Genomic DNA, 13689 nt, shown 5'->3' with positions numbered 1-13689 from the left:
AAGGTAGATGAACCATTACTGATACTGCTCCGTCAAAGGTATATGAGCCATAACTGATATTGTCCTGTCAAAGGTTGATGAACCATCACTGACACTGCCCTGTCAAAGGTAGATGAACCATCATTGATACTGCTCCGTCAAAGGTAGATGAGGCATACCTGATATTGCCCTGTCAAAGGTAGATGAACCATCACTGGTACTGCTCCGTCAAAGGTAGATGAGCCATAACTGATATTGCCCTGTCAAAGGTAGATGAACCATCACTGATTCTGCTCCGACAAATGTTGATGAGCCATTACTGATAGTGTTCTGTCAAAGGTAGATAAGCCGTTTTTAATGCTGCCCTGTCAAAGGTAGATATGGCTTTACTGAAGCTGCACTGGCAAAGGTTGATATGCCGTTATTAATGCTAACAAATGTTCAAAACTCGAACATTTAAGGGGATTGGACCACGGATGTTCTTACATATGTTACTACCCTCTACACAAACATCATACTAAATGCCAAGCTAAGGTTATTAACAACATAATATGAGTCCTATCTAATGCATCTTGAAACATTTACGGCTTGGACTTGTAGGAAAAGGCGTGTGAGAGAAAGTGCGAGAGCTGGGCTCAATCGATAGGGTCGACGAAATTCGCTTTTATTGTGTCATCTTAAGAGGTGGCGGTGGACATGCTTGTACCTACGAGAACAGATACAAACAGAGTTTCAAAAACAAATATTATTGGATTTGATTTACCATATGAAGATACACACGTGTAATAACACGTTTGAGAAATATTTCACAGGTGTTTCGTTTCAGAGATGAAGTTAATACAACATTCGCAGTGACGTGAAAGTAACAATGGCTCCGGCACTCGTCTATTTGTCTTCTGATTACTCAAAAATGAATGCAATTGACAACGTTATTGCGAACAATACTGATGATTGTGGATGCTGCAGCGCAACGGCAAGCAACAACTGGTGGCAGATTGACCTTGGAAAGAAATACCTAATTGAGGAAATAAGGGTTTATGGGAGGGGATCTGGTAAATCATAAAGCTGAGCAGGCATAGTAGTTTTATAACATACGATCATGAGATTTGAATTCGATTTAATTAATAGTATCAATTAATAAAAATATTAGTTTTCGGGGTCAAGACAAAACGTCTAGTTTATGTTTTCTAAACTTATCGTACAATTGCTTATTTATTATATTTTCTGATCGTTCTGATGTGTATTATAGGAGATCAGAGTCAGAATGGACCGCTGACTGTAAGTGTTGGAAATGAATCCTCCTATTTGGATCGTTTGCATGATTTTTTACCCGTGCAGTTCTCTAATATACTAACATTAACGAAACCAACGGTGATGAGGATAATAAAGATAGAAAAGCACACCGAAGGGATTATGATGATTTGTGAATTCAAGCTTACTAATACAAGTGAGAACAAAATAATATCATATTATTAATAAATTGTGTATACTTCTGAACATTATGTATCATAATTCTACTTATTTCTACTATTTTATTATTATTATTATTATTATTATTATTATTATTATTATTATTATTATTATTATTATTATTATTATTATTATTATTTTTATTGAACCCATTATGTTTTAGCATGCCTTTTTGGTCACTACGGATATGGATGTCTACACGAAGGACATTGTGCTTTAGAATACGATACGGCCATAGGGGCGTGCTCATCGTGCGTACCGGGATGGGAAGGGGATGCATGTAACCATGGTATGTCCTTTTTATTTGAAAAAAACAACAATTATATTTCTTTCACTGACCTAGATATGAATATTTTAAAATGCAATTTACAGTTACGTATACATTAAGAGTTTGCAAATCGAAGCCTTACACCTTGATATGTGGTATATATTGCGATTGATATAATTTGGAAAAACACAACATATTCATTGTAAGTCATATCATACAAACTTGTATAAAATGTCGAAATGCAGTTATGCTAAATCACAATGAATCACAAAAAAGGAAAGTATGGAGCAGCGTGTACATCAAGTTGTGGTAATTGTATTGGTGGAAACACAACGTGCAAAACCGACAGAGGTCACTGTCCAAGTGGATGTGCCCCTGCATACAAAGGGGACTTCTGTAAAGCTCGTAAGTGTTTCTGTTCTTTGCCAACAAAGAATGAATACACGAAACTGTAAGACATAATTTGATCCGTGTGCATCTGAATGATAAAATGATTTCGGAATAACCACAATGCCGAAAGGGGTTTGTACGGCAACAACACAAATTGGAAATAAGTCAAATTGTATGTCTATTTTAAGTTTATTCATAAGCAAACAATCTTGAATGCATCTAATTGTCCATGTCTGCGTGCTTTTAGATTGAAATTGAATAATGAAATCAATATGCTTTAGATGAAAGTTGATCACAATAGATATACATGTTTAAGAATGGCATACGTTTATTTTTATATCAAAGTGTTTTAATGACAGTTTGAGTGGCACCAAGTCAATTTCAGCAACTAGTGAAAACATATATTGTTTTCAAGTGCATATCGTAAGTGATTTACAGTAAGAAACCTATTATGTCACTTATGGTATTTGGAAAACACATTTAAGTCGTGATGAGTGGGGTGAAGCCATAATTCAGCCAAAAGCAATACAAGGTCGGAATCAGCAAAGAAGAAAATATTGTAAAAATATGCAAATAAATTACATTGTTAACATTTATATACAATTAATTTACACTCGTATATAAAACGTAAGGTATTCCTCAACACATGTATACATCGCAATTACATTTTCCTCACGTTTAATATGAGTAATTTAAAACATCTGTTTGTATACAGATCATTTCACATTTTATTATTTCCCTTATATTCATCGTCGATAAATACATGGCTCGTAACTATAAAAGTTACGTTACCACTAGCTGGTAATGCATTTATCCCTTCAGCTTGTGCCCCCGGAGAATATGGACCAGGGTGTACGTCAGTCTGTGGCTTCTGTAGGGATGGCCACATAACGTGCAATACGCATAATGGGCATTGTCCAAACGGATGTTCCGCTGGATACAAAGGAGACATTTGTACAACACGTAATTATTACTGCTCGACATACTTGTTTAAACTAACGATTTCACCCGTCAGATATTCTCCACAACATGACAAAACTACAGTGAAATATACAGAACGAGCCAAGTTGTAAATCTATTTTGTAAAAAAAGCGATAAAAGAAGAAGAGCTCTACAGAAATGCTCGAGAATAGTACTGAATCAAAACGTCAAATATATTTATATAACAGATGTATTTTAATTATTGAAATATACTCAATGATAATTTATTTCGTTTATATAATTAACCTTCTTCACCTTTTGAAGTGTGGGAGTGAGCTACAGCATTGATTGGCATAATTGTTAAAACATTTAAAATTATGTTTTATCACAAATAAATACGCCCAATCATAGGCATCTTAATGTGATACAATTTATGTACTATATGTAGGCTTTTTAACGTCATGTCTATACAGAATGTGCCCCAGGAGAGTATGGAAAAGGATGCACATTGCACTGTGGTCATTGTCATGATGGAAATTCAACATGCAACTACAGCAACGGTCACTGTCCACATGGGTGTGTCGCTGGATACAAAGGAGATTTGTGCAAATCCCGTAATTTAAAGCTCTGCCATTGTCAAAATTAAATATCATTAATTTACATAACATATGGACTAAAATATGTCGTCATGCATAAATGAAAAGCAAAAACAGTGTTCTTGACAAAACAAACGAGTTTCGTGTTTTGATCTTATTATGTATTTGTTTAACAGTACCTTAAGAGTAATGTATGTATAATTCATTTTGATTTTTTTAATAACAATTTAAATTGATTTTGAATTTGGGAAATATGATTAGGAATACTTAACTAGATCTTACCCATTTTTTCTAATACGTTCAAAATGTTCATAATACATATTTATCTGCATAAATGCGTTTTTTCTTAAGCATGTGATCCCGGAGAGTATGGACCAGGGTGTATATTATGTGGTCAATGTGGTGATGGTAACACAACGTGCAACACAGACAATGGCTATTGTCCACAGGGGTGTGCATCTGGATTCAAAGGGGATTTGTGTAATTTACGTAAGTTTGCCCATTGCTATAAATTTGTAGTTTGAATTGGTTTTTATATGTTGTTCATTACCCATCATTAGTATAAACCCGAAAATATTTTTGAAAACATTTGTTTCAATACATTAATTCCCTGAATTTCTTTTAAACGTTTACTACCCCACAATGTAAATAATTTGGAATTCTAAACGCTTGATGTAAAATATGCATTATCTTTACGAATTTTGCGAAACATTTTTAACCCACAAGACAACATATTAACTTGGTAAAATTCCTCATTTGGTAATAATCATTAGACCGTATGAACTATTTCATACAAATACATTTAAGAATATCATTATTAAGTTTCTAAAAATGCAATTGATTCACACAACTAAGTAAATGTTCTAGCCTGTGCTCCTGGAGAGTTTGGACTAAACTGTTCATCAAACTGTGGCTACTGTCATGATGGCAACACGACATGCGACGCTTCGAACGGGCATTGTCCAACCGGATGTGCCGCTGGATACAAAGGAGACTTCTGTAAAACCAGTGAGTGTTTAGTCTACTAGTTGTCATGTATTAATACTAAATTGTTTCAACCTTTTAAAAATCACATTGTATTATTATTAAATAATATATCATGAGGACACATTTTACTGCTGATCTGGAACATTTTGACACACAAACATATTAATATTGTCAAAAAGTGTCTCCAAATCTCCGATAAAAAGTTCAATCATAAAACTACCTCAACTCCTATTGAAATCAATACTCATGTGAAAAACTACAGAAACAAGCTCAGTAGCCAAAATTTTAAACTAAATCCCGGTTAATTGCACATGGTAAACACCAACGACATAGAACACAAAAACAAACAAAATCACAAACTAGAAACATGGAACAACAGCAAAAAACTCCACAAACAACACAGTGCGTATATACTATATAAAAAACAACAACTAGGTATGTTTATCAAGGATTGTAGGTACCGCCTAGGAACAATCAAAATATAGTGCAACGGATATTTGTTTTCATTGGAAGCAATCGTGCAAATATTTTTTTACTTCTTTACCTTCTTCAACCGCATATTATTGTGCAAAGGCTTAACGATGCAGGTATTATATATATATATATATATATATGTGAACTCTTGTACGAATGCAATATATGAGTTGAAGGCATAGAATCTCAGACAAATGAAGGCTTTAAAAGCTTAATGTTTTACTTGCAGTGATTATACAACAGCATGGTGATTAACAACCGTGGATTGAATACAATGAGTTAATAAGCTAGAAAAAACAACAACAAAAACAAGAATATATATTGTGTCGGAAGCAGGTACCCTCGAAATGTAATCATTGCATCATGGCAGTTAGTTTAAATATGTTTTTGTGTTTTATAAAATATCTTGTAATTGTTGCGGATTTCATCAACAATGCAGTGATGAACAAAGTGATATTTCCATCGATTTTATCGATGAAGACAAAAGTTTTATACAATAAGAATGCAGGAAACACTGAATGTAATCGCAAAAATGCTTGGTTCTTATTAACCTATTGGTTAAGGGTACATACTGATGAACAAAGTTATATTTCTTAAAGGATGAAATAGAAATCTGCACACGTGTGACATCATTTTGCATTTAACATTTGCGATTAAATTGATCTATACCGACTTAAAGGTGATATGAACAAGTCATATTAAATCTGCATAGTCAGATAAATAATGCAAATGTCGCTATGCCTGCTAAGTTTCAACGTTTCCATTTCATCGATGTCATCGATATAAGAAGGAGCTTTATAACTGGACTTATAAAACATGCTTACGTGTATTATCAGTATTTTATTTTATTTCCATCATAAAGTAATAATATTTATTTTCTAGTTTCCCTCATTGAAACCACCTGACTAAAAACAAGATCAAAATATAAAAAAAAAACCTAGATGTTACCAAAATTGTTCAAACTTAGACCACTTAAAGAAAATTGTTTATTTTAGCGTACAATCGTAAACTAGTACACAGAGTTAGTAAAAAAAGCTTTATTTCATTTTGGTGTAGCAAGAAATGAAATATTTCCTTTTGGTGTTTACGAAGCGAAATTTATTGCGATCTGATACTAAATTAAACAATTTATATTTTCATTATATGCCTGAAAAAGGATATCTTTATTAATTTAAATGACAGTTAACTGTTGTAAACGATGAGCAATAAAAAATGTTATTTCACTGTTTAAAACCGTTAATTATAATTTTTATTTCACCAATAGCACAATATAAGCAACCGTTAACATACAATTAAAGTCATAATCGTAAAATCAAACAATTATTTGTTAACTGTAGAATCGTATTGATATTCACATTTACAAAATAACATATAATTTGATGCACAACAAAGATTGCAATTTTACTGAGCATACATATTCAAAGTCAAAGAGCAAGACGTAGGAATCACTAACAACCAATAAAGTGAGAAGTGGGTGTCAGTGTTATATTAATTCTTCTACAGAATGTTTCCCCGGAGAGTATGGACCCGGGTGTACGTCACGATGCGGTCAATGTAGTTATGGGAACGCAACGTGCAACGTCTACAACGGTCATTGTTCGAGCGGATGTGCACCTGGATACAGAGAAGATATATGTTCAACTCGTAAGACTATTTGTTTTTAGAAATGTTATTTGATTTAAAACGTGTACAATAGTACAATACAATTTAAGGCCGATATGCATACACCTTTTTCACAAAGGTTTAATTCTATATTCATTTTATTAATCGTTTGTCACATTGACAATGCATTATTAATGTGTGTAGCCTAAATAGAACTTAAAAATTAAAAACCTTAATATTTGGATGATTTGAAGTGGTGAACTCGTGACCAGAATTACAATAAAATGTATTGTTGTCATCCCTCTAGCCTGTGACCCCGGGAATTATGGACTGGGATGTACATCAAACTGTGGTCAGTGTCGTGATGGAAATACAACGTGCAACATTGACAACGGTCACTGTCCGAATGGATGTGCTTCTGGGTTCAAAGGAGAAACATGTCAAACCCGTACGTTGGAATGTTGTTATATGTATGCTGCTTTCTCCTCAACACTATTTTGTAAATTGATTGAAATGTCGGTGGGCTTCATAAGCGTAATAGTCAGTTTACAAACTACTTTATTCTACCAGAAATAGCGAATCTAGGTAGCTCTTTCACCATATGCCGCTTCGGCCTCCCTGTTATTGTTTTTTTTTTTCGAATCGATTGCTTTATAAATATATATATATATATATATATATATATATATATATATATATATATATATATATATATATATATATATATATACACACACAAACATATATATTTATCACGGGCTTGAATGTACTAATGCATTAAGCCTGTACATTAGACGAAGATTGTAAACTCCATTGTGGTTAGTGCCGAGGTAAGAATACCAATGCAAATTGTTTACTGTGATATAATTAAAGGGAACCTTTGTTCATCATCGCAATAGATGTCTATTTCAGAATTAAAACTAAATATTTAAGAGTGAAAGCAAAAATTTCTAGTAATTTCAAAGAAAGTGTAAAGTAGTAGTTTTAATTAAACAACGCTCTTCTTTGTGAGTACCAGCTTTTCATTTTTTGAACTGTTGCGGTAGCTGCAGTGGGAAAATTAAAAGAGAGGCGCGTGTTTTAATGAAAGTGAACATGGATGTTGGATATGCACGAGGCAGGCATTGCATTACACGTTAGTTATATCTGGATTACAGATTATTGAAACTTGGATCTGAAGTAAACAATCCAAGTTGTGATGAACAAAATATATATTCAACGATGTCTTTATTACTATATACAATTCTTAAGGACTTCGTTCTTGAACAATTTCTTAAAACGTTATATATACGTATTTTGCAGCATGTAAAGATGGGGCATTCGGCAAAGACTGTATTCATTATTGTGCTTTGTGCATAAACGGAGATTGCAACACACTAGATGGAACATGCCGTAGTGGATGTATAAGGGGTTACATGGGACAGTTTTGCAACGAGAGTTTGTATGATGGTAAATTTATTTGCATGTGAATATTAAAACATTGATTGTGTGCTTGAAGTTATTGATTTTACAATAGTATTAGCCAAAGCAACAGATTTGATGTCAAACTTGTAATATACTTGCATACAATGTGAAACCAAATTCCATGTCCAAAAAAAAACAAAAATAAAAAAACAATATTTGATATCTATCATCAGGTAAAAAAATCACAGTCATTGAAAAATGAATGTATGTGCAAGAAAGCATAAAATATATTGCAGTATTTAAAATCAAAAAATTAAATGCGCCTTTAAACAGGGGATCCGTTATGTATTGTTCTACTGGTTCTTAACCCTGTAGTGTTTATTGTATTATTGCTAACTATTCCCGTTCCATCGACATTACACATAACTGTTTGGATATTTATAAACATATTATTGTACTAATAACAATAACATTTATATGGATTTTCACTCTTTTGTTATTTCAATATAACCATCTTTATATTATTTCAGATAAGAACCAATATATATACAAGTCGACTCCAAAAGAAAATATCGCAGCTGTTGTTGTTGCTGCGGTCTCATCAACGTTATTATTCGGTGCAATAATATCTAACGTAGTTTTTATATATCTGTATTGCAGAAGGAAAGCAAGATACAGGTATCTGATATCATTTAACCTTAAGATTAATGTATCATTGTTTCACGGGCTGCATTGAGTATATACCAAGACCAAATGCATGAAGGATTATGTATGAGAGCAAGCTTGTTTCATTTAATAAGTACATGGAAAAACGTAATTCAGAACCAAATTGACATGTAACTGCAAATTAATTTTCACTCAAGCTTAAGATTTCGAAAACGATTATACCATCTGTATCATCTGTATCATCTGATTACGACAGCCTTGATATGACAGAACGTAAGATTTATATTTTATTTAATATATATCAGTGTTTGAATCGGAATACTTAATTTGTTCTCTTCATACGTGCAATGCCATGTTTTTTATTATAATTTTGAAATATAGGTTCATGCATTTATATTTACTCCTCAACTTTCATTCCTTAAATGAACGATCTACCGGCAATTGCGATTATCATCCGATAGACGCAACATGGTCGGATATGCTCGGATCACGTACAAATGTACATGTTTATTGATATTTTTATCTTGTTGTTGTTTTAATTGTGTCAGCCGGCCTAGAACATCTGAAATCAGCATGTTGAAAAAAAATTATTAGTATTTGTTATAATATTTTTGTCAATCGTGTTTTATTTTTACGTTAAAAATCAACTTTGAAGTTGTGTTGTTATGACGTCATATGACAAACTGTTCCCGGTTACCGTCGGGTCGTTCTCTTTACAGAACGGGTGAAAAAGAATACCTTAAATGTTTTTTTTATGAATCAATTGTTAAGTCTGATGCCATTATCGGAATATGAACGCAGTTGGGCTGGTAAAAGTACGCTTGGAGTCCTACACAAATTAACCAGCGCAACTGCTTACATACCCCGATAACCACGCAATTCATTCCTTAAATATTCATATAATATAATCACGTTTAATAAATGCATTGAGGTATTCATTCGAAAATTTAGTTAAATTCACCTGAAGAGGTTAATGTTATTTTCTTTTTTTGCAGTGGGTTCAACCCCAGGAACAAGACGATAGTGTTATGTGGGCAAGTCCTAACATTCACTGCTTTGCCTTAAATGAATCACCCACTTCACCTATTTGCTAAATTGGACTGTTTTTATTGACTGTAAACACTAGTTTCCCTATACATATTTGTAAAACATGAAAAGATAAAATAAAACACAAACAGACAACTAAACATGTCATGATTCGTTAAAGCATTACTTTGAGAGAGACGATTTGTTGTCTGACAATAAAAATGTCATACAGTTCAATTACACGGAAACAGATATACTAGATGGGAGATATTTAAACATTTTCCCATTGTTGTTGTTTTATAAACATGAGGTGTGTTGAATTATTTCCCTTGTAATAGACTCATTGTCTATATGAAAGTGTTAAAAAAAACAGGATAATAATGTATTTGTATCAGTCTAGTGATCAAGATTGACCAGGGAACACGATGTTAACACTTTTCACTGTACACTTTTGTAATTCAACTGTCTTTTTCTCGATTGATCGATTGTTAATCTTCTTCTGATTACGTATTTTAACAAATCGTTTACTCATCGCTACTGAAAATTTAGAGCGAAAGTCAATGAATTAGTTTGTGCACAAACTTCGGTAACTTCAATATGTTCCCTTACCAGTATTTTTGACCTCTTGGCGTCATGGTATTTTGAACGCACTGACACATACCGATACCGTAAAACATGGACTAATGAATGTATCGTTAGGGCTATACTTAGGTTACATTAGATTGATTTAACGCTCATATTTTGTAAAAAAAAGCAATCTTTTTCCTTTAAGTTATTTGTAACCTACTTATTATTCTGCATAACGTGCAATTTAATTCCAACGGAGAGAAACTTTATAATTTTTGTTTTCGTTTCTTTAAGATTCAATATATGAAATTTTTAAATTGTATTTAATGGTAACTATGATTAAAGTTATAGATACATATTGAATAAATGTTGTTTACATCAAAGCTAGTTTGATTATTGGCCAGGTCAAATAGAATGACAGTAGTTAAAATTTTAGACAAATAACCTTGTAACGTGAAAATTATTTATAGTACTGTCAAATATGATTTTCTACACCTCAAATAAACACATAAGTCAAATTCTTCATAACAGGCCACATTAAATAATTGATATAAATATTAATTAGTAAAAAGTTTGTCTTTATGAGTTAAAGTTCAAATTTATGTTGAGTCAAGAAAATCACTGTCTTAAATGATCGTACAGCATACTTAGCAAGATATTATATTAATGGTTCAAAGTTCTAAATGATCATGAAACTTGATTGATTTCCATGTAGTCTTTGTAAAATGTGGCAATGATTCACGATACTCAATAACTAGGCATTGACACAACCGCACAATTTCAATACATCGCAAAGTGTCCCTTGGCTAGATTTAAACATCCAAGGAATACATTTTGACTTTGCAGAACTACCAAAGGTCACACCAGAACTACACAAGAACACTTCAAAACTAACAAATGACACCGCATAACTAACTAAGGACACGCATGGACTTCACACTATAGATCTTCCGAAGAACACTTTAAAACAAGCAAAGGACACCACATAACTACCTTAGTACAACCCATGACAAAACAAGGACACTACACAACAACCGAAGGACATCCCACAACTACCCGAGGAAAACTACCTCCAATAGCAGATCTGGACTACATATACACACATCAGGAGTAGTCAAGGACACTCAGAACTGACCAAAGTTATTCCAAAACTTACCCAGATGGCCGTTAAACCTATAATACGACATTCAAGAAATTTTGCAATGACACTCATGAACTACCAAAGAATAATCTTACAACTACACAATAATACATCTGGAATACTCAATGACTACCAAAGGACAACAAATGGACTTCCCAACGACGCCCCATTGCTTCGCAATGACAACCCTGTACTACAAAGGACTCACAAGAACTATACAAGAACATCCCCTTGGACCCAAGAACACGTCAGGATTCTTAAATGACAGTAATACAAAAAGACACTGTAGGACAACTGTACAATACCAAAGGACTAACAAAGAACATTTTAAGGCTCTTTAAGCAATACTTTTTATTACTTCCTAAAACACCCTTACATAATATTATTTCTGGACTACCGAATGACATACCACAACTGCTCATGTATGAAAAAAATTAAAATAAGACACTAGTTATTATCACTATAACAAAGTTATGTAAATGTGAGCGTAGCAACAACTAGTTGTCTTAGAAACGAAATACGTATGGGGGGGGGGGTGCGTTGACATGGTGAAGATAGGGAATAAAGATTATGCCGACAAGCTCTGGCCTCTTCTTCCTAACTGCTCTTTTCTAGGCACGCCGCAGCACCTTAAAGCGGTATTTTTGCTTTTTTTTCTTATGTAGGCAGGTATTCTACTACCATTAGGAATCAAATGAAGACGATGGTATACGCGACTGAAAATAATGCCGTCTTGAACTTGTTAAGTCATACTGCTGAAAGCATAATAACAATACCTTGTAATTAAATTATATGTTATTTGGTGGCAAACATTGTTTAGTGAATGGGATTCACTCTATAACAATGACAACGACACATGTTTTATTAGGCTTGATAAGGACAATATTCTGCATTGGAAACTAATGGCTGCCACGAAAATTGAACTTTTGTGTTACTGGACATGTAAGCTAGGAAGCACATGAGGTGGCCGATGTTGGGGGCCAAAAACCTAGAATTTGCTGATCAAAGTGGACGCCTTCATAGTACTAGTACAGCAGTTGTATTGGTACGGGATTGAATTTGCACTGTTTTAAAGGTAGTTTTGTATCGCATTGAAAACAGAGCAAACAAAAGAATATGTCACATACGTCTCTTAGATAATGTATTTGCTTGTTCGTTGCAGTGAAAAGGTACTCGTTGTCCATACTATAAATTATCTGAAATTATTTCCCATCTGTAAACCCAATAATTATGTAACGAGTAACCTGGCACCATAGGATGTAAAAACGGTATTATAGATTAATTGTTGATGTGCAATCCCTCGGCCACTGAACGAATACCATTGTTTGATAAATTAGCCTAATGTATCTGTGAACAAGCGCATACCATCATTTGTTATCAATTTCTGTCTTCGATGTATGAAGAACTGTTCAATTATCTAAGTAAACAAGGCAATATTGAATATCCGACCAAGTCTATGGTCAATACATAGCATACGTTTTCGTTTTGTTAACCTTGATGTCGCCTTAAAATGCACGATTAGATCTAATAGGCTGACTAAAGACATTCAGTTTTTAAACGAGAATTGCAATGTTGTAAGGATCACCATTTTCTTGGGCAGACAGAGGTTGATGTATTGTGTCATGTTGATACAGCAAATTGGGTGGGCTTTTTACATTAGGCCATTTGGACATCCAGCGACGGCGGGCTCTTCTTTTTACGAGATGTTAAGGCAGTTAGGCCCCAAAAAGCATAGATGACAGGACAGGCGGTAATACTATTTCTGAAATTGTGATGGTAGCTCGTTACTAAAATACTTAACGGAAAGAACGCGTCTGCATATTGGCGGAAAATTACGGTGCGCTTATGTTTAGCTTATAGTTGGAGTGGCTGGCTTGCCAAACAACAGGCTCTACTCTTAGACAAAGCTACATCTATATCTTATATAATTCAAAATTTCCGTATTTGTAGTAATTTGAATTTTAGCGCGTCATGAAATCATACATATATAATGTTTATCGGGAAATGTTACCTAAAGGATGATATTCAGGTCAGACCAGCACTTATTTATCGTTGACGGGTATTGGTCACGATTGTTATGGAGGACATGCCATCAAATTGCGCAAATGGATTGTGCAAAAGCTTGGCCATATCTGGAAAGCTCGGAAGACAATGTTCAAGTCCCACCGAATAAGCCGAGCGCGACCTATGCATGGATT

General features: G+C 33.7%; 1 protein-coding gene across 1 annotated transcript in view; it reads left to right on the top strand.

The window, feature by feature from the left end:
- The first annotated feature begins 847 nt into the window (after positions 1-847).
- LOC128225807 (multiple epidermal growth factor-like domains protein 10) overlaps positions 848-13689 on the top strand; it is a 34491-nt gene continuing 21649 nt past the window's right edge. The window contains exons 1-8 of the mRNA XM_052935705.1: positions 848-1031; positions 1613-1738; positions 3502-3642; positions 3976-4113; positions 4492-4632; positions 6589-6729; positions 6995-7135; positions 7990-8136. Of these exons, the coding sequence (XP_052791665.1) occupies positions 848-1031; positions 1613-1738; positions 3502-3642; positions 3976-4113; positions 4492-4632; positions 6589-6729; positions 6995-7135; positions 7990-8136 (1159 nt within the window). The remainder of the gene's footprint in view (positions 1032-1612; positions 1739-3501; positions 3643-3975; positions 4114-4491; positions 4633-6588; positions 6730-6994; positions 7136-7989; positions 8137-13689) is intronic.

The sequence above is a fragment of the Mya arenaria genome, chromosome 3, assembly GCF_026914265.1.
Source record: "Mya arenaria isolate MELC-2E11 chromosome 3, ASM2691426v1".
NCBI classification, from domain to species: domain Eukaryota; kingdom Metazoa; phylum Mollusca; class Bivalvia; order Myida; family Myidae; genus Mya; species Mya arenaria.
The sequence above is the reverse complement of the archived record's forward strand: the minus strand, read 5'-3'. Positions and strand labels throughout refer to the sequence as shown.